This window comes from Pongo abelii, chromosome 20, assembly GCF_028885655.2.
Source record: "Pongo abelii isolate AG06213 chromosome 20, NHGRI_mPonAbe1-v2.0_pri, whole genome shotgun sequence".
NCBI lineage: Eukaryota > Metazoa > Chordata > Mammalia > Primates > Hominidae > Pongo > Pongo abelii.
This window is the reverse complement of record NC_072005.2, coordinates 545,033-572,394: the sequence shown is the minus strand read 5'-3', so window position 1 is coordinate 572,394 and position 27,362 is coordinate 545,033. Positions and strand designations below refer to the sequence as shown.

Sequence of the window (27,362 nt, the reverse complement as noted above, 5' to 3'; positions counted from 1 at the left end):
CGACAGAGCAAGAGTCCATCTCAAAATAATAGTAATAATAATAATAATAATTTTTAAATAAAGGTTTTGAGCAGCATCTGGTATGCTCAACCCCTCCGGCCTGCTCTGAACTCTCCTATGACTTCCTAGTGCACCACACTCAAGCCCAGGCCCCTCAGCCAAGCAATGTACCCTCCGTGGCCAGGCCTGCCCCATCTCCGCCACTGGTGATCCTAGGGGGAGAAGACTCTGAGACTCTCCCAGATCTTCTGTTGGACCCCCAAGCTGCCAGGAGGGTCCCCCTGCACACTCTCCCACTCCTGACCTCAGAAGCCTCCTGAAAATCAATTGCATTTTCCTCCTCCTCCTCCAGAGAGCTGTTTGTGGTCACCTTGCAACACCCAGATTCCCAACGGCCACCCTGGCCCCACCTCTCACAGGCCAGGAAAACAGCTGCAGCCACAGCAGGCAACATCCCCCTTCTCCAGGGCTGTTGGGGAGGAACACGATCTCATCAAATGGGACCCACCTGTGACCAACTGCTCACAGGGCCTCCCCAAGCCCCCCTGCAGGAACCGGAGGGCCAAAGACCCTTCCCCAGGCAGCTCGTGCAGTCCTGTCCCAGGAAGCGGGGCTGCCTCCGAGTCCACCCAAAGGTAGCAACACCATTGAGTTCCCATCCTATTCCCATAGTCATTTAACTGTTCCCGCATTTATGGCGGACAACCCTCTTCCCAGGGGGCAGCAGTGCCTGTTATGAGCAAACTAAGGCATCTAGCAGAGCTCCAACCCTCTGGAGTCACTGTTTTTTTTTTTTTTTTCTTTTGAGATAGAGTCTCTTTCTGTCGCCCAGGCTGGAGTGCAATGGTGCCATCTCGGCTCACTGCAACCTCCGCCTCCCAGGTTCAAGCAATTCTCCTGCCTCAGCCTGCCATGTAGCTGGTATTACAGGTGCTTGCCACCATGTCTGGCTAATTTTTATATTTTTAGTAGAGACGGGGTTTCACCATGTTGGCCAGGCTCGTCTCGAACTCCTGACCTCAAGGGATCCTCCCGCCTCGGCCTCCCAAAGTGCTGGGATGACAGGCCTGAGCCACTGCACCCAGCGTGGAAGTCACTCTTTTTTTTTTTTTTTTTTTTTTGAGACAGAGTCTCGCTCTTGTTGCCCAGGCTGGAGTGCAATGGCAGGATCTCGGCTCACTGCAACCTCCGCTTCCCAGGTTCAAGCGATTCTCCTGCCTCAGCCTCCCGAGTAGCTGGGATTACAGGCATGAGCCACCACATCCAGCTAATTTTTGTATTTTTAGTAGCGACGGGGTTTCACCATGTTGGCCAGGCTGGTCTGGAACTCCTGACCTCGTGATCCGCCCGCCTGGGCCTCCCAAAGTGCTGGGATTACAGGCCCGAGCCACCGCGCACGGCCCAAAAACCGATTTTTGTAAATCCTGCCGTTTGGGGCCCGGAGACCTTGGATTGCGACCCAGGGTGGCCAAGCCTCAGTTTCCCCATCCCTACAACGGGGGTCAACCAGCCCCTACCCGCAGAGCTGCGCATATGCAGGAGGAAATGCCCGCAGACAGCAGGCACTGCCCGAGTGCGCGTCCCGAGGGCCCTGCCCGCATCCCCGCATCCCCGCATCCCGCAGCCCCCAGCCCCGAGCCTCGCAATCCCGCCGTGCGCACCGAGCGGCTGCGGCCAGGCGGAGGGTGGACCCCGGGGCGGCGGAGGGGGCGAGGGTGAGTGCGGGGGGAAGGGAGGGAGGCACCGGGAGACCCCCCAATCCCCCTCCCCCAGCTCTTTTGTCTCCGATGCTCCGGGCGCCCTGGGAGCCTCGCCATGGAAACGCGCACCAGCGAGCGGCGGGCTCCGCGGAGGGGCGGGCGGAGGCGCGGGGCGGGGGCAGTCGGAGCCGGCGAGAGACCGTGAGAGACACAGAGACAGTCAGAGACCCCGAAACCCCAACCCCCGCCCCCGCCTCCGCCCCCGTCTCGATGGGGCCCCCCGGGCCGACCGCAGCCACCCGGGAGGGGAGGACGGGACCGTCGCCGCCGCAGGCCCGAAGGGAGGAGGACGCGACCCCCGAGCCCCGCCAGCCGCTCGCGCAGACCTGAGACCCCCGAGACCCCCGGCGGTGGGAGGCGGCGCCCGGGAGGCGGGGACGGTGCGCGGGGCCTGCGGAGGACGCGCCCAGACAAAGAGCCCCCGCCCCTGGCGCGGCGTCTGGGCTGCGGCGTCCGGGCGCGCGCGGGGGTCTCCGGGCCGGACCCTCCCCCTCCCCTCCCCCTTCCCGGCTCCCGGCCCCGCCCCACGGAGGAGACGCGCTTTGTGCTGGGCGCCGGCCGCGCCAGGTGAGGGGCTGCGGGGCTGGGGGCGCCGACCCAGCCTCCTCCGCCGCCCGGACCCCCCGTTCTCCCGGATGCCCCCCACCACCACGCGGGGACTGGCTCCCCCCCGGAGACCCCCCGGCCAGGCCGGCCCCGCCCTCCTCGCCGATCCCGGCCCCTACTCCCCGATCCCGGGTGTGGGGGCGCCCGGAAGCCGCGTCCTGGGCCGGAGCGCGGGGAGGTCGCGCGGACGCCGCTCTCTCCAGCCTCAGTTTCCCCGACCGCCCCTCTCCCGCCGGCGCCGGCCACCGTGTCCCCCCCGGGCTCCGCCTGCGCGCCCCCCTCCAGCGCCGCTTTCTCCCCTCCAGCCACGGCCTGCGGCGCCCGCGGCACCATGGTCTCCACCAAGGAGAAGAACAAGATCCCGAAGGACAGCATGACGCTTCTGCCCTGCTTCTACTTCGTGGAGGTGGGTGGGGGTCGCGCTGGGGCCCGGAGGAGACGCCTCGGTTCCGCCCGCCTGCAGAGACCCCGGCGCTGGGGGACCAGAGCCGGCGCAGCTGCCCCCGCAGTGGCCTCGGGGCGGGGCAGGACCGGGGTGCCCGGCGGATGGGGGGTGGGGCAGAGGACTTGGGCTCTGCGGGTCGAATAGGAGCTCCAGAGGCACCGAGGGGGGTCCGGGCCGTGGGAACTGTGGGCAGGTGCTAGGAGGTGAGCCCTTCTGACCAAGGTGTGGTCAGAGCTCACCGGAGAGGCTGGGGGCCGGGGAGCTGGGGGCCTGGAGGGGGCGGGGAGGCCGGAGGGGGCGGCGCTTGGGTGCAGGTGCCCCGTGGGTTCCGAAGCCTCAGGGTCTGAGTTCGTCTCTGCTAATGGTGAGGCTGGTGCCCTGCCCCTAACCTCTCTGGGCCTCCGCTTTTCCACCGATGGAGCTGATAGGAATTAATATTTACAGAATACGGAAAACTGTTAGGCACCTAGTGAGGAGTTTATGACCATAAATGGAACCCCCTGCCCTGTGCGGTGGCTCACGCCTGTAATCCCAGCACTTTGGGAGGCCAAGGCGGGTGGATCACCTGAGGTCAGGAGTTCGAGACCAACCTAGCCAACATGGTGAAACCCGTCTCCATTAAAAATAGAAAAATTAGGCTGGGCACTGTGGCTCACGCCTGTAATCCCAGCACTTTGGGAGGCTGAGGTGGGCAGATCACCTGAGGGCAGGAGTTCAAGACCAGCGTGGCCAACATGGTGAAACCCCGTCTCTACTAAAAAATACAAAAAATTAGCCGGGTATGGTGGCTTATGCCTGTGAGCCCAGCTACTCGGGAGGCTGGGGCAGGAGAATCGCTTGAACCCAGGAGGTGGATGTTGCAGTGAGCAGAGATCGTGCCACTGCAACTCCAGCCTGGGCAACAGAGCAAGGCCCTGTCTTAGAAAAAAAAAAAAAAGAAGACAATAAATGCAATAAATAGAGCCTCCTGCCCTGTGCAGTGGCTCATGTTTGCCATGTTTATAGTCCCAGCACTTTGGGAGACCGAGGTGGGAGGATTGCTTGAGGCCAGGAGTTTGAGACCAGCCTGGGCAACACAGCAAGATCCCATCTCTACAAAAAAAATTAAAATATTAGTTGGGCGTGTGGGGCGTGCCTTTATTCTCAGCTACTTAGGAGGCTGAGGTGGGAGGATTGCTTGAGCCCAAGAGGTTGAGGCTGTAGTGAGTTGTGATCGCACCACTGCACTCCAGCCTGGATGGATGACAGAGACCCTGTCTCTAAAACAAAAAAGCTACCATTTTGGCACACACCCGGCTCAGGATGGTAGAGTAACTTAAGGTTGGGTTGGTGGCTCACACCTGTGATCTCAACACATTGGGAGGCCCAGGGCAGATGGATTGCTTGAGCCCAAGAGTTCAAGACTAGCCTGGGCAACATGGCAAAAACTCGTCTCTACAAAATTTTAAAAACAGAAAAAATAGCTGGGCGTGGTGGTGTGCAGCTGAGGTCTCAGTTACATAGGAGCCTGATATAGAGGATGACTTGAGTCCAGGTGGCGGAGGTTGCAGTGAGCCAAGATCTGTGCTCTTCATCCACTGCACTTCAGCCTGGATGACAGAGCCAGACCCCATCTCAAAAAATAAAATAACTTTAATCCATCCTTGCATGTCAGGCCAGGGAAACCGGCTCTAGTGATAGGCCTTCCAGAGCCTCGATGGAAGACGGGACCCTAGTCTCAAGGAAGCTGTGACCCATGGAGGTCACATGGCCGGTGGCTGGCCTGTAATCTGTTACCTCACACCCGGGCAAGTGGGTCCCACCCGAACACAATATCATTGAGTTGCCCACATCACTTCATAGAAAATCTGTTTATTTTTCGAAATTGCATTTAAATTCCTGTTGCAGGATGGGCGTGGTGGCTCACGCCTATAATCCCAGCACTTTGGGAGGCCGAGGTGGGCAGATCACCTGAGGTCAGGAGTTCGAGACCAGCCTGGCCAACATGGTGAAACCACACCTCTACTAAAAATACAAAAATTAGCCCAGCATGGTGGTGCGTGCCTGTAATCCCAGCTACTCGGGAGGCTGAGGTGGGAGAATCGCTTGAGGCCAAGAGGTGGCAGTTGCAGTGAGCTGAGATTGTTCCACTGTACTCCAGCTTGGGCAAGAGAGCAAGGCTCCATCTCAAAAAATAATAATAATAAATATAATAATAATAATAATTAAGGCCAAGCACAGTGGCTCACACCTGTAATTCCAGTGCTTTGGGAGGCCGAGGCAGGACGATCACTTGAGGCCTGGAGTTCAAGACTAGCCTGAGCAACATAGTAAGACCCTGTCTCTACTAAATGTATACTTTTTTTTGAGATGGAGTCTCGCTCTGTCGCCCAGGCTGGAGTGCAGTGGTGTGATCTCGGCTCACTGCAGGCTCCGCCTCCCGGGTTCACCCCATTCTCCTGCCTCAGCCTCCCGAGTAGCTGGGACTATGGGCGCCCGCCACCACGCTCGGCTAATTTTTTGTACTTTTAGTAGAGACAGGGTTTCACTGTGTTAGCCAGGATGGTCTCGATCTCCTGACCTCGTGATCCGCCCGCCTCGGCCTCCCAAAGTGCTGGGATTACAGGCGTGAGCCACCGCGCCCGGCCCCAGCTAATTTTTAAAAATCATTTTTAGTAGGCTGCACGTGGTGGCTTACGCCTGTAATCCCAGCATTTTAGGAGGCCGAGGCGGGCGGATCACGAGGTCAGGAGTTCAAGACCAGCCTAGCCAAGATGGTGAAACCTCGTCTCTACTAAAGAGGTTGCTGTGAGCCGAGATTGCGCCACTGCACTCCAGCCTGGGCAACAGAGCGAGACTCCGTCTCAAAAAAAAAAATTGTCTGGACGCAGTGGCTCACGCCTGTAATCCCAGCACTTTGGGAGGCCAAAGCGGGCGGATCACAAAGTCAGTAGGTTGAAAACCATCCTGGCTAACACGGTGAAACCCCGTCTCTACTAAAAATACAAAAAATTAGCCGAGCGTGGTGGCGGGCGCCTGTAGTCCCAGCTACTCGGGAGGCTGAGGCAGGAGAATGGGGTGAACCCGGCAGGCGGAGCCTGCAGTGAGCCGAGATCGCTCCACTGCACTCCAGCCTGGGCGACAGAGCGAGACTCCATCTCAAAAAAAAGTATATATTTAGTAGAGACAGGGTCTTACTATGTTGCTCAGGCTAGTCTTGAACTCCAGGCCTCAAGTGATCGTCCTGCCTCGGCCTCCCAAAGCACTGGAATTACAGGTGTGAGCCACTGTGCTTGGCCTTAATTATTATTATTATTATATTTATTATTATTATTTTTTGAGATGGAGCCTTGCTCTCTTGCCCAAGCTGGAGTACAGTGGAACAATCTCAGCTCACTGCAACTGCCACCTCTTGGCCTCAAGCGATTCTCCCACCTCAGCCTCCCGAGTAGCTGGGATTACAGGCACGCACCACCATGCTGGGCTAATTTTTGTATTTTTAGTAGAGGTGTGGTTTCACCATGTTGGCCAGGCTGGTCTCAAACTCCTGACCTCAGGTGATCTGCCCACCTCGGCCTCCCAAAGTGCTGGGATGATAGGCGTGAGCCACCGCGCCAGGCCCATGGTTACATGTTTTTAAGGCTGCACCCAGGCCCCACCTCAAACCCTCCCCAGGCTTGATGCTGTCTGCCCGCCCCAGCAAAATCATGCTGATAATGAGAGTGGAGAGAACAAGTGGATAGTTGCCAGGGGCTACCTCCCACGTTGACTCATCTCCACCTGAGCCCTTGGAGACGGCTACTTTATCATTCCCATTTTGCAGCTGGTGAGACTGGGGCACAGGGGGTCTGCTGGCCACCCACAGCTTAAAGTGGGTGGTTTTCTTTTTTTTTTTTTTGAGACGGAGTCTCACTCTGTCACCCAGGCTGGAGTGCAGTGGTGCAATCACGGCTCACTGCAAGTTCCGTCTCCCGGGTTCACCCCATTCTCCTGCCTCAGCCTCCCGAGTAGCTGGGACTACAGGCGCCCTCCACTACGCCCGGCAAATTTTTGTATTTTTAGTAGAGACGGGGTTTCACCGTGTTAGCCAGGATGGTCTCGATCTCCTGACCTCGTGATCCGCCCGCCTCGGCCTCCCAAAGTGCTGGGATTACAGGCGTGAGCCACCGCGCCCGGCCGTAAAGTGGGTGGTTTTCAAACCAGGTGTCAGGTGCAAACACATGCTGCTACCCACTTTCCATGTCTGCCCCGGGCCTCGTGCCTGCATGCAACAGGTGCTCAATGAATGCTTACTGGACATGAACTCAGCTCCCTCGATCCAGTTCCGCCCTGGGATGTTCAGTGATGGCTTTTCCCTTCCTGGAGCCCCCAGCCCTGACCTGTGCCCTCCCCAGGACTGGACTGAGGGCTGAACCCCTGCTAAGATGCCATAACAAAGCAGGAATTACGATTGGGGCCATGCCCGGGGCCATGCCCGAGCGAGGTCACTCACGTCTGTAATCCCAGCACTTCAGGAGGCCGAGGCGAATGGATTACTTGAGGTCAGAAGTTCGAGGCCAGCCTGGGGAACATGGTGAAACCCCGCCTCTACTAAAAATACAAAAAATTAGCCAGGCGTGGTATTGCATGCTTGTAATCCCACCTACTTGGAAGGCTGAGGTGGGAGGATCTCTTGAACCTGGAGGCGGAGTTTGCAGTGAGCCGAGATCGCGCCACTGCACTCCAGGCTGCATGACAGAGTGGGGAAAAAAGAAAGGATTGAGGCCACGGCTGGGTGCGGTGGCTCACGCCTCTAATCCCAGCACTATGGGAGGCCAAGGCGGGTGTATTACTTGAGCCCAGGAGTTCGAGACCAGCCTGGGCAACATGACGATACCCTGTCTACTAAAAATACAAAAACCCAGGAGGCGGAGGTTGCAGTGAGCTGAGATGGCACCACTGCACTGCAGCCTGGGCAACAGAGCAAGACTGTTGGGGATGGACAGATGGGTAGATGGATGAGTAGGTGGATAGATGGGTAGGTTAGTAGACGGGTGGGTGGGTGGATGGATGGATGGATGGATGGATGGATGGATGGGTGATCAATGGATGGATGGATGGATGGATAGGTGGATGGGTGGGTGGGTGGATGGATGGATGGAAAGTTGGGTGGGCAGACAGATGGATGGGTACGGTTGGGTGCGTGGGTGGGTGATGGGTGGATGGAGGATGGATGAATGAATGGCTGGGTAATGAATGGATGGATGGATGGGGTAGGTGGGTGGGTGGATGGATGGATGGACAGTTGGGTGGGTGGATAGATGGATGGGTACCGTTGGGTGCATGAGTGGATGATGAATGGATGGATGGATAGATAGATGAATGAATGGCTGGGTGATGAATGGATGGATGGATGGATGGGTACCGTTGGGTGCATGGGTGGATGGATGGATGGATGAATGAATGGCTGGGTGATGGATGGATGGATGGATGGATGGATGGATGGATGGATGGGTACCGTTGGGTGCATGGGTGGATGATAGGTGGATGGATGGATGGATGAATGAATAGCTGGGAAATGAATGGATGGATGGACGGTTGGATGGATGGGTGGATGGGCAGGTGGGTAGATGGGTGGGTGGGTGGGTGGATGGTTGGACAGTTGGCTGGGTGGATAGATGGAGAGATGGATGGATGGAGGAATGAACGGCTAGGTGATGAATGGATGGATGGATGGAATAATGAATGGCTGGGTGATGAATGGATGGATGGATGGATGGGTACCGTTGGGTGCATGGGTGGAGAATGGGTGGATGGATGATGGGTGGGTGGGTGGGTGGATGGATGAATGGATGGATGGTTCCCAGTGGGTGGATGGATGAGTGATGGGTCGGTGAGTGGGTGGATGTTGGGGGCATAGGTGTTTGGGTGGATGGAGGATGGGTGAGTGGGTGTGTGATGTGTAGATGGTCAAGTTATGGATGGAGCATCTGTGGATGGATGAATAACTCATGGGGGAGAGTGGCTGGGAGCGGGTTGGATCTGTGGATAGGTGAGTGAGATGGTGGATGGCCCTGAATTCATGGAGGGCTGGACAGACACCTCCACGAGGGAGAGCAGGGTGAACCTGGCCCGCCTTGTCCCCACAGCTGCCCATAGTGGCTTCTTCCATCGTATCCCTGTACTTCCTGGAGCTGACCGACCTCTTCAAGCCGGCCAAGGTGGGCTTCCAGTGCTATGACCGCACTCTCTCCATGCCCTACGTGGAGACCAACGAGGAGCTCATCCCGCTGCTGATGCTGCTCAGCTTGGCCTTCGCGGCCCCTGCCGCCTCGGTGAGCACCCGCACCGGGGCCTGTGCCAGCCTGTGGGCACCGCGGCTGGGAGCCCACCCCTGCTGCCTCAGTGAACATCCACACCGGGGCCTGTGCCAGCCTGTGGGCACCGCAGCCACTGCCGCCTCAGTGAGCACCCACACCGGGGCCTGTGCCAGCCTGTGGGCACTGCAGATGGGAGCCCGCCTGAGCGCCCCCTCCCTGTGGGCACCGAGGCCTGAGCGCCCCCTCCTTGTTGGCAGATCATGGTGGCCGAGGGCATGTTGTACTGTCTGCAGTCCCGGCTGTGGGGCCGTGCCGGAGGGCCCGCTGGGGCGGAGGGCAGCATCAACGCCGGCGGCTGCAACTTCAACTCCTTCCTGCGGCGTACCGTGCGGTTTGTGGGTGAGTTGCGGGACACACCCCAACCCTGAGCTACGACCACGTGCAGGGGGTGGGGCTGTCCCGGGTCCCCAGCTCCCCGCCTGGCCGAGCCTTCCGCCCCGCAGGTGTCCACGTGTTCGGCCTGTGTGCCACAGCCCTGGTGACGGACGTGATCCAGCTGGCCACGGGTTACCACACTCCCTTCTTCCTCACCGTTTGCAAGCCCAACTACACTCTCCTGGGCACGTCCTGCGAGGTCAACCCCTACATCACGCAGGACATCTGCTCCGGCCACGACACCCACGCCATCCTGTCTGCAAGGTGAGCCGGACCCCCAACTCCCCTGGCTGGGAGCCTTCTTCCACCCCGGTGAACATGTGGGGAAACAGAGACACAGAGAGGCCACTGGAGCTGGGGTCCCCAGGCGGGCGGGGCTCACGCTGGACGCCTCTTACAGGAAGACCTTCCCGTCCCAGCACGCCACGCTGTCAGCCTTCGCTGCTGTCTACGTGTCGGTGAGTCCAGCCCCTCACTGCCCTGCCCAGGGCCTCTTGCTGGCCCTTGGGGAGCCCTCCCTGACCCCAGCCCTCATGCCCCCAGATGTACTTCAACTCAGTCATCTCGGACACCACCAAGCTGCTGAAGCCCATCCTGGTCTTCGCCTTTGCCATCGCTGCAGGCGTGTGCGGGCTCACACAGATCACGCAGTACCGCAGCCACCCGGTGGACGTGTATGCCGGCTTCCTCATCGGGGCGGGCATCGCTGCCTACCTGGTGAGTGGCAGGTTCTGATGGGGGTCGGCATGGGTTCCTGGGGGATCTGAGGGGGGAGGCATGAGTGCCCACAGGGTCTGAGTGGGGAGGCTGGCCCAGGGGTCTGAGGTGGGAGGCAGGCTCAGGGGGTCTGACAGGGGAGGCTGGTGGCCTGAGGGGGGAGGCACGGGTCCCAGGGGTTCTGAGGTGGGGGCTGGCCCAGAAGGTCTGAGGGGGGAGGCTGGTGGCCTGAGGGGGGAGGCATGGGTGCCCAGGCGTTCTAGCGGGGAGGCACGGGTGCCCAGGGTGTCTGATGGGATAGACATGGGTGCCGAGGGGGTCTTAGGGGGAAGGCACGTGTGCTGAAGTGTCTCACCCTTGGAATGCTGGAGTCACAATCCCGTGGGCTCAGACCTGCCCGATGTGCTGGGTCAGCAACCTTGAGGCCGGAACTGGTCCCAATGGACAAGAGCTTGCCAGCCCCCACTCCCCAGCCCAAAGCCCCCTAACGGCAAGTCCAACGATCACAGGGGAGGAGCTGTCTGAGCCCCAGGCCTCACCCCCAGACCCCTCTCCCTGCCAGGCCTGCCACGCGGTGGGCAACTTCCAGGCCCCACCTGCAGAGAAGCCCGCGGCCCCGGCCCCCGCCAAGGACGCGCTGCGGGCCCTGACGCAGAGGGGCCACGACTCGGTTTATCAGCAGAATAAGTCGGTGAGCACCGACGAGCTGGGGCCCCCAGGGCGGCTGGAGGGCGCGCCCCGGCCCGTGGCCCGCGAGAAGACCTCGCTGGGCAGCCTGAAGCGCGCCAGCGTGGACGTGGACCTGCTGGCCCCGCGCAGCCCCATGGCCAAGGAGAACATGGTGACCTTCAGCCACACGCTGCCCAGGGCCAGCGCACCCTCGCTGGACGACCCCGCGCGCCGCCACATGACCATCCACGTGCCGCTGGACGCCTCGCGCTCCAAGCAGCTCATCAGCGAGTGGAAGCAGAAGAGCCTGGAGGGCCGCGGCCTGGGGCTGCCCGACGACGCCAGCCCCGGGCACCTGCGCGCGCCCGCCGAGCCCATGGCGGAGGAGGAGGAAGAGGAGGAGGAAGATGAGGAGGAGGAAGAGGAGGAGGACGAGGGCCCGGCCCCGCCCTCGCTCTACCCCACCGTGCAGGCGCGGCCGGGGCTGGGGCCTCGGGTCATCCTCCCACCGCGCGCGGGGCCGCCACCGCTGGTGCACATCCCGGAGGAGGGCGCGCAGGCGGGGGCCGGCCTGTCCCCCAAAAGCGGCGCCGGGGTGCGCGCCAAGTGGCTCATGATGGCCGAGAAGAGCGGGGCGGCCGTGGCCAACCCTCCGCGGCTGCTGCAGGTCATCGCCATGTCCAAGGCTCCGGGCGCGCCGGGCCCCAAGGCGGCCGAAACGGCGTCGTCGTCCAGCGCCAGCTCCGACTCCTCGCAGTACCGGTCGCCGTCGGACCGCGACTCCGCCAGCATCGTGACCATCGACGCGCACGCGCCGCACCACCCCGTGGTGCACCTGTCGGCCGGCGGCGCGCCCTGGGAGTGGAAGGCGGCGGGCGGCGGGGCCAAGGCGGAGGCCGACGGCGGCTACGAGCTGGGGGACCTGGCGCGCGGCTTCCGCGGCGGGGCCAAGCCCCCGGGCGTGTCCCCCGGCTCGTCGGTCAGCGACGTGGACCAGGAGGAGCCGCGGTTCGGGGCCGTGGCCACCGTCAACCTGGCCACGGGTGAGGGGCTGCCCACGCTGGGCGCGGCCGATGGGGCGCTGGGCCCGGGCAGCCGGGAGTCCACGCTGCGGCGCCACACGGGCGGCCTGGGGCTGGCGGAGCGCGAGGCGGAGGCCGAGGCCGAGGGCTACTTCCGCAAGATGCAGGCGCGCCGCTTCCCCGACTAGCGCGGCGGGGCCGGGGGCGGGCGGGGGGCGGGCCGGGGGCGCGGGCGGCAGCGCGGATGCTCAATAAAGCGGCAGAAACCGAGTTCCGGCTCTTGGTCATTCGCTCCGGCCCGCTCGCCCCGCGCAGGGACCCTCATCACTCTCAGGGCCGGGCCCACCCCGCCCGCGGCCCCACCTGGCGCTTCCGCGGACACCCGCGAGGGAGCCGGGGCCGCCCAAGCCCCAGAAAGAGAAAACCAGCAACGCAGGCGGAACGCAGCGAGGATACAGAAGATTTATTCAAAGTCCAGGTACAGACTGGCCAACCTGCCTCTACAGCGTCCACAGCGAACACAGGGCTAGACAAGGGAGGAGTTTCTCAAACGGTTTTAATCGGTTCTCTCCGCATCACAAGCCATCGGGTAAGGCAACGGAATGTGCGTGGGGTCCCTGTGGCTCCGTGGTCACAATACTGAGCCTGGAATTGCTGTTAGCAAAATATACATTTGTGTCACCATAAAAAACCGCGCCGCTGCCCCTCGGGTCTCACAACAGGTATAAAAAATTATAAATATTTACACCCTTGTTACACTCTTTTACGGAAAGGGGATCCTAGGAGAGCCCCCGGGACAGGACGCGGGGGCGGTAGAAAGAGCACAGAGAAGACAGGAGGAGCGGCCCGCCTTCCGGGTCCCAGCATCAGAGGCAGGCAAAACACAGAAATGAGACTTTGGTCCAAAATTTGAAGGAAAAAAAAACCCTGAAAAAGTTTGAGAGCAAGTTTTCTAGGCGATTGCAGGTGAAGGCGTGGTGTAAGGCAACCGGAGGCGATGCCAGAGGCGGCGACACGCCCGCCCCTTCCCTGAAGCTCAGGGGCTCTAAGATCGGACCGGGGCTCCCTGTGCCTGACCCGCTGGGCGGCCCCGCCTGCTCTCTGGAAACTGGGTCCTGCCTGTGACTTAATTACAAGGAATAAAATAAAAGTAACAGCATACAAGGTAATACCACAAGGAAGTTTAGATTACACTCATACCATTGTATCATCTTGCTATAAAAAGTTACTTAAAACTATTTCTTTTGCATATAAATGAAGAAAGATTAGAATATTTGGTCAACTGGAAATATTGCTAGGCACAGACGTCTGCAACTGCAAAGTATATAATACAGAGATTACGACGACCAGCTCCGCAGCTGGAGCAGCGGGGAGCCCGCCTGGGGGCAGAAGGTAAGGCCCTGGGGGCAGGGTGGGGGAAAATCACGTGACTTGATTAGAGGGCTGGGGTTGGGGTGTCGCAGCCACCGCCGCCGCGCCCCAACTCCATGATCCTGCAGGAGCCGGCCAGGCCCCCTACCTCTCTCTGGTGCGACCCCCACCCCTCGGGTCCCCAGGACACCCCGGGGGGGGGGGGGAGGTGTGGCTGCAGGAAGGCAGGATTTTTAAGGCACAAGGAAGCCAAGTCGTGGTCGGGGCGCCCACCTGCAGGCCCCACGCCCGACAGGCCCCACCAAGGCAAGGCCCGAGGGTCTGGCCCCGGGTGTGGAGGGCCGGGAACTCCCGCTGCCACAGTCACCAAGAGCCTGAGCTGTCCCCGTCACTGCAGGGTTAGCAAGGTGAACTAGATTTAATTTTTTTAAAAACAGGTAAACTGATTTCTCTTTAAAAAAATAAAATCTCTGGTCTGTTAAGGTCACTTCAGCTGCTTTTTAAAGTGGCTTTTCTCTGGAATGATGGAAGTTGTCGCCAGGGGGCCCGGCCGTTGGGGGCCTGTGCCCCTAGATGGTGGACTTGGAGAAGGAGACCCGCAGGTGGTGGTTCTCCCCGAGGTCGTGGTTGTGCAGGTCAATGAGGGCCTGGACCGCCTCCTCCACGGAGCCCATCTGGATCAGCGCCATCTTGCGGTCCTTCCTGCAAGACAGGGGGTCAGGGCCGGCCGCAGGGCAGCCCGTGGAGAGCCAGGCACAGCCCGCCTCATACTCACTGGAAGAACTTGAATCCTTTGACGACGCCCCCATTGCTGGAAAACAGGACCTTGAGATCCTCCTCGGAGACTGAGGGCCTGTGGGAGGAGAAAGGCGTGAGCCTGGGGCCGCGTGGGGGGCCGCCCAGTCGGGTCCGCAAGGCTTTCCCCAGAGTAGTTTTCAGTGGCCAGGGAAGGTGTAGGGCCTTTTAGGAGCCCAGAAATGGGGTATCAAATACACGTCCACAACGGTCTGAAGCAACTTCTAACGAAACCAGGCATCTACAAGTTTGCAGAAACAGAATACCACGCTCCTCCACTTTTTTTTTCAGACAGAATCTTGCTCTGTCACCCAGGCTAGAGCGCAGTGGCGTGATCTCAGCTCACCACAACCTCCGCCTGCAGGTTCAAGTGATTCTCCTGCCTCAGCCTCCCAAGTAGCTGGGATTACAGGCACGCAGCACCATGCCAGGCTGATTTTTTTATTTTTAGTAGAGACGGGTTTCACCAGGTTGGTGAGGTTGGCCAGGTTGGTCTCGAACTCCTGACCTCAGGTGATCTGCCTGCCTTGGCCTCCTAAAGTGAGGGGATGACAGGCGTGAGCCACTCTGCCAGGCCCCTTGTTGATTTTCTGATAACATTTCACAAGTAACATGTTAAATATCAAAGGGCTTACTACTACTGGTTGACATGCTTGGGGCCAGATGTACCTGCATTTCCAAATACTTGCATTATATATTTTTTACAGACAGGGTCTCACTCTGTCACCCAGCCTGAAGTGTGGCAGTGCAATCACAGCTCACTGCAACCTCAACCTCCTGAGCTCGAAGTGAACCTCCCACCTCAGCCTCCCAATCCGAAAGAACTGGGACCTGAGGTGCACACCACCACTCCTGGCTAATTTTAACCAATTTTTCTTGTAGAGACAGAGGTCTCACTTTATTGCTCAGGCTGGTCTTAACTTTTGGGTTCAAGTGATCCCCTGCCCAGCCCCCCGTAGTACTGGGATTACAGAGGTGTGCATTAGGCCAGGTGTGGTGGCTCCCACCTGTCATCCCAGCACTTTGGGAGGCCGAGGCGGGTTGATCACGAAATCAGGAGATTGAGAACATCCTGGCTAACATGGTGAAACCCCGTTTCCACTAAAAATACAAAAAATTGGCCGGGCGTGCTGGTGGGCACCTATAGTCCCAGCTACTCGAGAGGCTGAGGCAGGAGAATGGCGTGAACCCGGGAGGCAGAACTTGCAGAGATCCCGCCACTGCACTCCAGCCTGGGTGACAGAGCATGACTCCATCTCAAAATAAGTAAATAAATAAATAAATGTGGCTAGGCACGGTGGCTCACACCTGTATCCCAGCACTTTGGGAGGCCGAAGCGGGTGGATCATGAGGTCAGGAGTTCGAGACCAGCCTGGCCAATATGGTGAAACCCCGTCTCTACTAAAAATACAAAAATTAGCCAGGTGTGGTTGTGCGTGCCTACAGTCCCAGCTACTTGGGAAGCTGAGGTGGGACAATCACTTGAACCCAAGAGGCGGAGGCTGCAGTGAACCGAGATTGTTCCACTGTACTCCAGCCTGAGTGACAGAGCAAGACTTCGTCTCAAAAAATAAAAATAAATAAATAAATGTATGCATTATACCTTCTCAGAGAAGCATCCCCTAAGCCAAAACCTCCAAAGTGTCCAATGATCCCCCTCCCTTGAGAAGCCCTCGGCTCAAGCTTCAGGCCTTGCAGTACTTCAGGTTTGGGACAAGAGGTGCCCGACCTGCACTCTGGAAACGCCAGAAGTCCACACGCTGACGCGGTAGGACAGTCAAGCAGAGCCCTTGCCCACCCCCGGCCCTGTGAGCCCCCCGGCCCAGCACTCACGGGATGTTGGAGAGGTGCAGTGTGGCCGAGGGCGGGAATATGTTCTGGAAGTTCTTGGAGCCCGGCTTCTTGAAGCGGTGCAGGGGTGAGTTGCCATAGTCCTTGGTCAGGCCCTGGTCCTCCTGGCCCTCGCGGGGCAGCTGCACGTTCTGGTGCTTTGAGAGCGTGATGCGGATGGGCTTCCCGTGCAGCTTGTGCCCGTTCAGGTGGCTCATAGCTGGGGGAGCAGCACCCACGTGACCAGGCGCCCGAGAGAGAACGCAGCCCCTGCCCCCACCACCCCCGGGGCCGCCCGGCCTCTTACCCAGCTGGGCCTGGTTGCCGTCCGCCATCTGCACCAGAGCGTTCTCCTTCTTATTGAACAGGATCTTCACGCGCTGCACGTCGCCGTAGACGCCTTCAAAAGCCCAGGGATGGGGCCTGAGTCGCCTGCCGCCTGCCCTGCCCATCTCCCCGTCAGCCCCGCCCCGCGCACCCCCACAAGGCCCGGCTCAGCCCGGCCGGGTTTGCTTTATCGGCCACTGCGGAGCTGCGTCTCGCAGCCACAGGGCGCGCTAACAGGAGCAGCTCCGTTCAGCAAAGTCATAGCATCCAGGACAGGTAAGCTGCCAGCGGTGGCCACAGTAGCATGCGCCACCGACGGGCCTAACTCTGAAAAGCATGCAGGGCGGTACACCATGCGTACGTATCTACGGGACCAAATAAAATTCGCAAACCGAAAGCAAACCGTAAAACGAGGCGGATGCCACGGAGCATCAGAGTGCCAAACCGCAAACTCATAATACGTCTCAGGGCATCCAAATCATCTCAATTAACGAAAACAAGGTAATAAAAGTGTGAACGATAACATACCGAAAAGAATAAAGAGGCTTTGGGGTGTGACTCTCTTTAGAGACAGCAGAGCAAGGCAGCGGAGGGACAGGGGAGAGGGAGAGGTCAAGGGGGGCGAGTTGCCAATCGTCCACACGAGGAAGACAGTCCCCGCAGGCGTGCAGTGGTTGATGGATGATGAAGTTGTCAGGATGTTAATATTCAAGGGCAGGTTGGTTTCCGGAGAGCAGGGTTTGAGGGGGAATTTTTGTTTTTTATTTGTTTATGTTTTTGTTTTGTTTCAAGCAACAACAGGAAGCAGAAGTACCGTGCAGTCAGTTGGCAAAGAAATTCCGGATCAGGGCAAGAAAAAAAATTGGGAAAGGGGAAGGGGAGAAAAGAAAAAAAAGTAGCAAAAAAACACAGGTCAGTAAATACATAAGAAAATCAGGTAGTGTTCTATCAGTCACACTCCACACACATTCCAGTTACAGGTTTACCTCGAGGGGCACACAGTAAGAAAAGCACCTTCACTCACATGCCGGCAGAGACAGCGCTGCTGGAGGGGCTCCCAGAAGCCGATCCCAACCACGCCCCCCAGGAGCGCGGGTGCAGCTCCGCTCGCGGCCACCTCAGCCAAGCCCTGCAGCAGCGCTGTCTCCCGCGGCTGTGGCACAAGTCAGTCTCTAAGGACGATTACAGGCGTGAAGGGAGATCGAGTCTGTTAGTGCACGGCCTCGCTGTGGGTCCCCTAGCTCAGGAGGAGCGGGAGGGACAGCACCCGGCTCGTGGTAAGAGGCAGAGGCAGGGAGTGCGTCCTGGGCCCCCGCGAGGGAGGGCCAGGCTGGGCACCGCCTTGAGGAAGTCACAGGAGTTGCCGGGAAACAGAACAGCCTGAAATGCTCATTCCAGGGATCCCATCCATCAAGAGTTACATATTTTGAGCCTCTTATTTCACCCAAGCTCTCCCCGAGGGGAACTTAACCATTCTGAGAAATAACAGATCCACCAGTTAAGTAACAGGCTCTCGTGCCACAGGGGCTGCCCACACCCTGCCGCGCTAACCCTATGTGTCCCGCTGACCGGCAGGGCGGCCTGCTGGGGCTCTGAACTGCACGCCCTGCTCAGCTCCAGTAACTTTTAGATTGCCTTTGGGTAACAAAAAAATAATTCATTGTGCATATCATGGAAGTGAAAACGCAAACCAAGATGCGAATTCAGGAAAACAGAAAAACTCAAGCCATCTTGGAAGAAGAGGTCTCAGCGCTGCGGCAGAGGGGCTGCCGGGGCAGAGGCGCAGACACAGCGAGGGGCGGCGCTGCTCCGGGACCCAAGACCGAGCACAACATCCCCTGCTCGCTCTTCCTGGAGGAACGGCGCGGAGGAAAAGCCCACGTACCTCTGGGTTGAGGTTGCTGACCAGCAATACAGAATTTCCCGCCCCCGCCAGGCCCGGGATGGCGATCCGGCCTGCTGCTGCAGCTGCTGCCGCCGCCGAGGGGATGGCCAGGGGGGCCAGGGCTCCATGGACGTTGGGAACGGAAAGGCCTGGAAAGGTAGGAGGTGACATGAGCAGCGGCGCCCCCACTCCACCGCAGAGTGGGAGAGGCCGACGCTCCCCGTCCTCATGCACCGAGGAGCCGAGCCGCGCGGGAGGCGGCCCTGGCTCTGGCCCTACCCCGGGTGCCTGTGGGGTCGCCCGACCCCCGCACAGCCACCCGCTGGCTCCTGCACCAGCGCCCGCCTCTCCTCACAGCACGGGCCGTGCCGGGCCTGGACTCCTCTGCATGCGCCCACAGCACAGAAAAGCTCCGGCTCCGCCAGCACAGACACGGGGCCCTCGGCAAGCAGGGCCTGTCCCGGGACCACCGCGCATGCGTGCCCACGCCTCCATGCAGACAAGGCGGCCGCGGGGCGGCGCTGCTCCGTCCACGGCCAGCACTCGGGCGGCCGGGCCCCGGTCCCAGAAGGGAAGCAGGAGGACGGCCACGCACACACGTCCCGCCGCCGGTCATGCTCCTCAGCCTCGGGCCACGCGCTTACCAGGCCACTCAAATTCAACTACTAGGGACACATCCCTCCAACCACTGGCGGTCCTCGCGCTCGCCCGGAGGTGCTTGAAGGGAACCAGACCACAAAGACTGTGCGGTTAGTGGCTTCTGGCTGGCGCCGTCCACGCGTGGGCCTCCGCAGCCCTGTCCTACCACTGCCCTGCTCTGTGGACGTGGCGTCCCCTCTCCCGGGAAGGGCCCCTGACCTGGCACTCGAGTGCCCAGTCCGCCCAGGCTGCCGCCGTGGATGCGGAGCTGCCTGGGAAGGTGGTGTGGGCATGCAGTCGCTGGGGAACCAAGACCAAGCGTTTGAATACCTGCAGCTTGAGGAATGGCAAAGGTGGGAGGGAAACCAGCTCCTGCATACGGAGAGGCTGAGATTATACCAGGTGCACCTAGAAATAAATGAGACACTAATCATCGCACCCACAACCTCCACCGCGAGCGGGCGCTGTGCTGCGGGATGGGCCCCAACCCGGCTGGCGGGCGGCCCCGACAGAGCCTTCGCGGGCAGATCCGCCGCTCCGGGGGGGGGGGGCCGTGGTCCCGACGTGGGGGGCGCCGGACCGTGCTGTGCTGGCCGTGCAGAGAGCGGCAGGCGCATCACCCTGGTGCAGGGCCGGGCCCGTGCCGCTGGGACTCCGAACTGAGCGGCCCTAACAGACCACTCTGCACACTGGCGCCGCGTCGGGCAGCCTCTTACCGAAGGCCGCGGCCATGGTCTGGTCCAGCGAGGGCTGGCTGTCTCCGGAGGGCAGGTCTGGGCGCGTGTAGTCGCGGCTCTTGTCATTGTTGTACTTGACGTTGAGGCTGGTGAGCTTGGAAAAGTCGATGCGCAGCGTGCAGCAGGCGTTGTAGATGTTCTGCCCGTCCAGCGACTGAGGGGAGAGGGAACGTGAGACGTGGCTGGGCCAGGGCCAGGGCCAGGGCGGGCGCCATCCTGGGAGCCCCACTCACCAGCTTGGCGTGCTGGGCGCTCACGGGGTCCGCGTACTGCAGCAGGGCCTGGAACTGGTTGTTCTTGGTGAAGGTGATAATTTTCAACACTGTGCCAAACTTGGAGAAAATCTGCAGGTCCCAGGCCACAGCGTGAGCTCCTACCCAGCACCCACCAGCCCTGCCAGGCCCCTCCCGTGTGCCTGTGCCCACAGCAATAGCAGCCTGACCAAGCCCGAGCTGCCCCGGCGGTGACGGGGCCACCTCACCTGGTGCAGCACATCCAGGGTCACAGGGTAGAAGAGGTTCTCCACGATGATCCTGAGCACGGGGCTCTGCCCCGCCATCGCCATCCCTGCGTCCACGGCCGCCGCCGAGGCAGCCAAGGCCAGGTTCCCCGACTGGACCGAGTTCACAGCCTGCAGGGCCGCCTGGGCCCGCTGTGGGAGACACAGCCGTGAGTCCCTGGCCCATGCGGCTGGACCCACCCGAGGTCCCCAGGCTGCTGGGGTCCGCCACAGGGCCACGCACCGCCTGGTTGGGGGAGCTGTCGGTCTTCAGCTCCTTGTGGTTGGAGAACTGGATGTAGATGGGCTGGCCGCGCAGCACGGGTGTCACCGAGGTGTAGTAGTTGACCATGGTGTTGGCAGCCTCCTCCGTGTTCATCTCGATGAAGGCCTGTGGGGGAGGCAGTGAGCGCTGGGCCCTCCTCCTCCCCGCCTGCGCGGTGCGAGCGCCCCGGAGAAACGCGGCTCAGGTACCTGGTTTTTCCCCTTCAGCATCAGGAGGTTGGTGACCTTCCCAAAGGGCAGCCCCAGGGAGATGACTTCCCCTTCTGTGACGTCGATGGGGAGCTTCCGGATGTGGATCACTCTAGAGGGGACGCCGGCGCTTCTGCTGTCACCTTTGAACTTCTTGCTGTCATTTCCGTTTGCTGAAAAGGGGGTGCCATGAGACGCAGGCACCAACTCGCAGGAGCCCACAGAGGAAGGTCCCTGCTAGCCCCCTAGAGCCCTGCTTGCTACGGAGACCAACCCTGAGCCCCAGGAGGATGCATGTGAACCAGCAGCGCGTGAGGCCAAGGCCCGCACAGTCAGGACCCCTGCTCCTGACAACCCGCCCACAGGTCCAAGTGCCAGCCTGGACCATCCATCCAGCGCCTCCCTAGAAATTCTCTGTAGCGAGAACTTGGACCTGGGCCTGTAGCGTGGACCATGGGCCTCTGCAGTTTGAGATAGAAGGTAGAGTCCCAGAACAAGAACGTAAGGTTGTTCCAGGGAAAGACACCCACGGGTCTTGCCCTGGGCCGAGTCCGGGCCTTACCTGCAGAGGCCGAGTTGCTGCTCATGATAAACGGTCCGTTAGTGACACAAGTAGAGAAAAGCTCGTCAGATCCCCGCTGCAAGAGAAGGGAAAACGCGGAGCTGCACTTCCCACCAAGCCAGAGCCTCCCTTCCCCACCGGCCGGTCCCGCTCCCGCTTGGGCTGCCTGGGGTCCCAGACCCCCAACCCACACCCATACCCACGCTTCCACGGCAGGGCAGCCCGAACGCAGACCCAGGCCTGTCTCCAGAAACACCCCCAGCCCATGGACACGCACAGCACCCCACAGCTCCACAACCAAGACACTGCTCCTTTTTCCAAATTCTGGAAGCCCTGGGTACTCAGCCAGTGTGGGGCTGGGAGGCTCTCAGCTACGGAGGGCACCGCGTACACTATCTCCACGGCCAACTCTGCTGTGGACGTGGCCTCACTGTGCTGCTGGCCGCCCTGGGCACAGGCCTGGGGCCTCAGCCACCAGCCAGCAGGGCAGGGGACCCATTCCATGGAGCCAGCCTCCCCAGCAGCACACGGCAGGGCCCAGGCAACTGTCCTCACTTCTGGTGGCCTCGCAGGAGAACCAAATTATAGCGCCGCCTCCCTCACTCTCGCAGGAGCCCCTCCTCTCCTGTTTTCCAGCCCAGTAAGGAAACCCGACCTCCGTCTCTGCACACGCGAGACTGAGGACTAGAGACACGGCCTCCCCGCGCAGTGATCTGCTGGTATCGCAGCTGTGACTAGGGCCAGGGGGAGCTCCTCAGCGGCTCCATCACTTCTGACCTGTCCATTTTCTCTCCAGAAACAATCTATTCACTGGTTATTTCTACGTAATTGGATCAACTTCTAAGAATTGCACTAGACTGATCCTAGGCTCAGGACGGCAGGCAGACTCCCCCCGCAGCCCGCTGCAAGGATTGAAGACACACGTTTATTCAAAGAGTGAAATTGGAGGAGGCGCTGGTTACGGCCCTTAGTTACACGGAAAACAAAGCTCAGGTCTGAGGACCTTGGAGCACAGGCGCTTGGTCTGCAAAGCCGGCCTCTGCAGGCACTGAGGGCAGCGCCCAGGCCCCCCAGGACAGGGCCATCCCAGGGAACAAAGGAGCCTCCATCTCCCTTATCAGGAGTGAGACCAAGAGCCTGCCCCCACCTGCTGAGGGGCCCAGGGCCATCACATCAGAAGGAACCAGTGGATGTCACACCCTGTCCCCCCTCAGACAACCCCCAGCTCCACACACCCCCATGCCTGGTCAAGGAGCTGCCCCCACGCCACCTCCCGGAGCCTGCTCCATGCGCCCCCACACCTGGCCAGAGAGCCCCCACCAACGCTGGCCTCCCCGAGCCTGCGCTTGGTCTTCTCTTAAGGCTGCCTCCCCTCCACCCACGTTCAGCTCCACTCCTGCCCTGGCCCTGGCTCCACAGGCCCGGCGCCCACCCAAATGGCACCTGTCAGTCCCCAAGACTTTAGGGTCAAAGAATGAACAGTGTCCAGTGTCAGGGCGGCTCTGAGGTTCCGGCCAGACACAAATGAACCCAAATACTGAAAACAGACCCTCGAGTCCTCTCCTCGCTTTCAGAGTCTGGGGCCCCCTATGAGCACAAGGCGGGGCTGCGCAGGCCCAGGGGAAAGGGATCAGAGCCAGCCGCCTCAGGTGGAAACCACGCGATCAGAAAACACAGCAGTACCAGGACGGGAAGGGAGGACGGGTGCACCTGAGATGCAGGCCCTCCAGCTTCCAGCCTCCCCCCCCACAGGAAGTCGCTTCCTGTCTCCTCTCACCTCCAGCTCAGAGGCTGGGGGAACCCAGGAGCCGACCCCATCTAGGACACCAGGGCTGGTCCTCCCCAAGCTGGACAGCGGCCAGGCGCCCATGCTGCTCCCCTGTGCTGGCCGCACAAACCTTAAAAAGGGCATCTTGGACCCTGTCTCTGAGTGGAGTGGTAGGCGGGGCACCTTCCTCTGAGCGGTCCTCTTGGCCGCCTGCCTGAAGCCCTAATCTCATTCCCATGGCCAAGTGGCCTGGCATTGCCCACAACTGTCTGTGGCAGCAAACTCCGCGCCTGCCCAGGCCTGCTTGGCTCAGCTCAGCAGCGCCCCAGCACAACGGAAGGGACACCTGGAGGCTCCGAGGCTCCACAGCGCAGCAACCAGGAGACACAAGCTGGGCCTAGCGCCTCCACTGCCTTCACAGCAGCTGCCGGGTACCCCAGGAGGGTCCCTTCAGGGCACCTGTCCTGAAGCACAGATTGACAGGAAACGCCCCAGGACTTCCAGTCTGCAGCTGGGGCCCTGCAGTGCGGGTCCTAGGTGTCTTTAACCCCACACTGAACAAGAGCTTGCTCTGTCCCCGGCTAAAGGACAGTGTAGCCAGGTGTGGGCCCAGGTCAGCCGAGGGCTCCCTGGTGGTGGGGGGAGGGGGGGTTATCATCTGGGTCAGGGTACTGCCTCGCCCTTCTACCAGGGCCTGCACCCAGCAGGAGCCCTAACCCTGCCCTGTGGCAAAATCCCTACCGCAGGCTTCATGTGCTGGATGAGCTTCAACGTCCCAGCCAACGAGCCCCCTAAGAACTGCAGAGGAGGGCTCCAGGACCACCCGATGGAAGCTGAGGGCCACTTCAGCTGGAAAGCAGGCCCACAGAAGCAGGGAAGAGATGACTGCCTACAAGCCAGACACATCTAGGGATTATTGCAAATGCTTCAGATGAAAGTACCTCTCCCTCCTCCCACACTGAACAAACAGGTTTTATCTCCAGGAAGATCGGGACAGGCAGCGTGTAAAGACAGCAGTCCACTTGGGAAAAACCGAAACCTGGCCCAGGCACCACCGCTGACTGACCAGAAACCAGCTGGCTGCTGGCTCAGGACGCCACCACTGTGGGCTCACCCTGCAGGAGGCTCTCGGGGGACAAGCCCTGAAGTCGAGCCCCCTCAACTCACAATGACGAGCAGAATCATTAACCAACTACCCCAGCTAAACGAGGACTACAGCTCCCTCGAGAATCGTCTCCCCAGGACCTTATTCTTCTCCAGGTTCTGACCCCCTTTCCTTACACGCTTAGCCCTGGCCTCACCCTCCACGGGGCTGCAAGATTCACACACACCAGAGATGTGGCACATTCATTTTTCTCTTGCCCCAAACAACACCTTTGACAGTTTGCTGTTGTTCTGACCAGATGCCATCAAAAGATACTTAATGTCAGCCGGGTCTGGCGGCTCACAACCGTAATCCCAGCACTTTGGGAGGCCAAAGGGGGGTGCATCACCTGAGTTCCAGACCAACCTGGCCAACAATGGCGAAACCCCATCTTTACTTAAAAAAAAAAAAAACAACCAAAAATTAGCTAGGCATGGTGGTGGGCACCTGTCATCCCGGCTACTCAAGAGGTTGAGGCAGGAGAATCACTTGAACCCGAGGTGGAGGTTGCAGTGAGCCAAGATCGCGCCACTGCACTCCAGCCTGGTGACAAAGCAAGACTCCATCTCAAGAAAACAAAAAACAAACAAAAAAACTTAACGTCAAAATCAACCAGTAAATGCCCATCCCAGCCACTCAAACAGGCTGGAGTCTGTCCAGGTCCCCTCCACAGCCAGGTGGCTCTTTTCCTATCAAAACCAAGAGTCCCCCTGGCAGCCACAACATGAGGTACCCACTGAACGGCACGATTCCAGCCTCTAGAGGCAGAAGTTCCAAAGGCAGGCCTGGGGCACGCAGAGCCCTCGCTGCTGAGAGCAAGAACTCAAGAGCAGCTCAGATTCCAAACCTGAGGGGCAGCCAGCAAACCCAAGCCCCCAAAACTCACGGGCACTGGAGCCCGGGGTTCAAACCCTACCGCCCAACTCCAGATTCCAGACCAAGGGTAGCGTGCCCCTTAGGAATGGAAAGGCGCTCTCTAGCCAACGCAGCAGCGCTGGGGGGTGGCCCCCGGGGTCGCACAAGGTCAGAGGAGCGTCAGGGAGAAGCAAAGTGAGAAGTGCCTACCTTTGTACCAACGGCTATATCTGGGACAATGCTGTAGAGAGAGAGAAAGGAGACAACGTTAGCCTGGTAGCCACTCAGCAGCAGGAGCACCCGGCTGTCCCGGGGCCAGGAGAGCCCGGAGGTCCCTGCAGCCGCCACCTCCGCAGGGCTCCCTCTGGCTGCACGAGGCCCCGCTAGAGAAAGCTCAGAAGGGCAGGGAAGTGAGCCGTCCACTTGACTGCAACTTGAAAAGGGGCCACCATTGTCCTTTGGCGCCCCTCCCTCCCAGCAGGACCCCAGGCCCCACCTCTGGACTAGGCCCCACACGTCCCAAGACAAAGACACCCCCCCCCCGGAAGCCCCGAGGAATGCTAGATGCCGCTGAGAGATTCAAGGGCTGCTGTGTGCTTTCCAGAAAATTGGAAACGCCTCGGAGAGGCTGAAACTGGCAAACTCACAGGCCTGGGCCAGAGCTTCCGCCCGGGTGGGGGTGCCCCCCAAGAGGGTGCCTCTCAGCAGAGTGGAGCCCGATCCACCGAGGAGAGCGGGTGGCGGCCGTGGAAACCGTTAATAAAAATTAACAGACCGACCAGAACACAGCCTCAGTTACTGATCAACCCGAGCCCCGCCCGACCCGACTCTCCCTCCTCGGGACACCCCGGGGGGAAGGTGGGAAGAAAGCCGGACTGCCCGAGGCCCTCCCCTCAGCCCCGGCCAACTCCTGACCCAACAGTGAGCTCCCCACGGCTTCTACGGGGCCACTGCAACTCCCGGCGAGGCCCTAAGTGACTCGGAGCGTCCGTCGGAAGGGCAGCCTCCGGGCCTCCTGCCTCACTCCGGGAGGCGAGTGCGCGGCCCCCAAGCCCGCAGTGCCGGGTCCGAGAGCGGGGAGCCCTCGTCTCGCCGTCTGCAGGACCCACCTTCCCGAACGCATGCTAAGGAGTCCAGACCCACTCTAGGGCTGCGCCTCTTCCTCTGACACCACGGACTGCACGGACCACGTCCTAACAGACTTTTAAAAGTGACTGAGCCCAAGAAAAACTTCTCAGGAAAACGGAAAGAATGCGAAACATCTCCAGCCTCTCCCGTTTCCTATTCCCAGGGAGGGCCTCGCGCAGGAAGCGCTCGGCGGGACATGGCCTTTCTGCAGGGGGCTCCCACCTCTCCCAAGGGAAGCCCGCCCAGCAAAGCCGCCCGGAAAGGCTGCCCCAGCCCGAGAGCCAGGAAGGCCCCTCCCCATGATGGCGCCCGCGGGGGTCCCTGGAAAGGCCCCTCCGATCCCGGGGCGGAGAACAGGCCCTCGGGGCGGCCGCCTCTCTCCCGAGATCACCGAAACCCCTTGGCCGCGGCCCGGGGCGCACGGGGGGACAGGGGTAGGGCGGGGAGCGCAGCGACTCGGGCCCGCGGCGAGGCCCCGGCGCCAGCTTTCCCTCCCGGCGACCGCCCCAGCCCCGCCTGCCCTTCCGGGGCTGCGCCGGGGGCAGAGTCCGGGCGGCGGGAAAGGCGCGCGCCCCCGACGGTGGCCGCGCACGCGCGCTGGGGCCAACGGGGACGCGCGACGGGCTACGCAGGCGCACGAGAGGCGCGGACGGGAGGCGGGAAGGGCCATCCGGGCGCGCGAGGGCCGGACGGGAAGCGGGAAGGGCCGCGCGCCGCCGAGGCGGGGCAAAGGCGAAGTGCGGAGCCGCGCGCGGAGGGGGAGGGGCGCGAGAGGCCGCGTGCGCTCGGGACGGGAAGAGCGGGGGCCGGAAGCGGGCCGGGCGGGGGATGGGGACGCGGCCAGACCCCCGGGAAGCCCCTGACCCGCCCCGCGCCCGCGCCCGCCACGCGGAGAGGAAAGGGAGAGCCCGCCGCCCCCTCCCGCCCGGGAGGCGGCGAGATCGGCCCCGGGGACGCCAGCGCGGCGGCGGGGGCAGGGCTGCGGCGCGGGGAGGGCGGCGGGGCGCGGGGCGAGGTGCGACTCACCCGTCCATGGCACACAGAGCAGACCCGCGGGGGACGGAGTGGAGGCGCCGGAATAGCAGGAACCGACCCAACGGCTCCGAGTTATAGACTCACAAAATGGCGGAGACGCCCGCACACGTCCCCCGCGCGCGCTGCCCATTGGCTCCCGCTGCAGCCTGGGGGCGGGGAGAGCCCCGCGGGCCCCCACCAGCGCCTTCCACTGGCCAGAAGGCCGTGCGGGGGCGGGACCCAGAGAAATCGCAGGCGCCTATTGGGGGAGGCGGTGATTCCTCAAGGCCGAAGGCGGAAACGGCCTGTGGAGTCGGGGGAGGGGGAGAAAATGGGAGCACGTGACGGCGTCTGAGCCAGTCAGCTGGCGCGTGGCTTTGAGGGAGACGCCATCTTGAGAGT

The 27,362-nt window shown here is 61.1% G+C and overlaps 2 protein-coding genes across 5 annotated transcripts; one reads left to right on the top strand and one right to left on the bottom strand.

The window, feature by feature from the left end:
• The first annotated feature begins 1,965 nt into the window (after positions 1–1,965).
• Positions 1,966–12,606, top strand: PLPPR3 (phospholipid phosphatase related 3). Its single transcript, XM_024236635.3, has 8 exons — positions 1,966–2,327; positions 2,672–2,772; positions 8,919–9,104; positions 9,347–9,488; positions 9,593–9,788; positions 9,925–9,982; positions 10,068–10,241; positions 10,804–12,606. Exons 2-8 carry the CDS (start codon positions 2,698–2,700, stop codon positions 12,118–12,120), a joined length of 2,148 nt encoding a protein of 715 aa, XP_024092403.2. The 5' UTR covers positions 1,966–2,327; positions 2,672–2,697; the 3' UTR covers positions 12,121–12,606.
• Positions 12,381–27,362, bottom strand: PTBP1 (polypyrimidine tract binding protein 1). 4 transcript variants are annotated; one of them, XM_024236637.3, is made up of 15 exons: positions 26,973–27,362; positions 25,029–25,059; positions 21,052–21,127; positions 20,490–20,662; positions 20,260–20,406; positions 19,998–20,168; positions 19,750–19,860; positions 19,496–19,670; positions 19,110–19,187; positions 18,141–18,289; positions 16,784–16,817; positions 16,236–16,328; positions 15,932–16,148; positions 14,079–14,156; positions 12,381–14,005 (listed from the first exon to the last, which is right to left on the bottom strand). In XM_024236637.3, exons 1-15 carry the CDS (start codon positions 26,978–26,980, stop codon positions 13,873–13,875), a joined length of 1,674 nt encoding a protein of 557 aa, XP_024092405.1. In that variant the 5' UTR covers positions 26,981–27,362; the 3' UTR covers positions 12,381–13,872. The 4 variants fall into 4 exon arrangements, with proteins under 4 accessions (XP_024092405.1, XP_054394503.1, XP_024092406.1 ...); XM_054538528.2 differs by lacking the exon at positions 26,973–27,362 and adding an exon at positions 25,928–26,495; XM_024236638.3 differs by lacking the exon at positions 19,110–19,187 and having other exon boundaries at positions 26,973–27,181.

Coding starts and splice junctions, on each gene's coding strand:
- PLPPR3 (XM_024236635.3), top strand. CDS start 2,698: ATGGTCTCCACCAAGGAGAAGAACAAGATCCCGAAGGACAGCATGACG. Junction 9,789..9,924: donor CACGCCATCCTGTCTGCAAG/GTGAGCCGGACC, acceptor CGCCTCTTACAG/GAAGACCTTCCCGTCCCAGC. Junction 9,983..10,067: donor TCGCTGCTGTCTACGTGTCG/GTGAGTCCAGCC, acceptor TCATGCCCCCAG/ATGTACTTCAACTCAGTCAT.
- PTBP1 (XM_054538528.2), bottom strand. Junction 20,169..20,259: donor ACAGCTCCCCCAACCAGGCG/GTGCGTGGCCCT, acceptor TGTCTCCCACAG/CGGGCCCAGGCGGCCCTGCA. Junction 16,329..16,783: donor AAGCCTCTTTATTCTTTTCG/GTATGTTATCGT, acceptor GGGCTTTTGAAG/GCGTCTACGGCGACGTGCAG.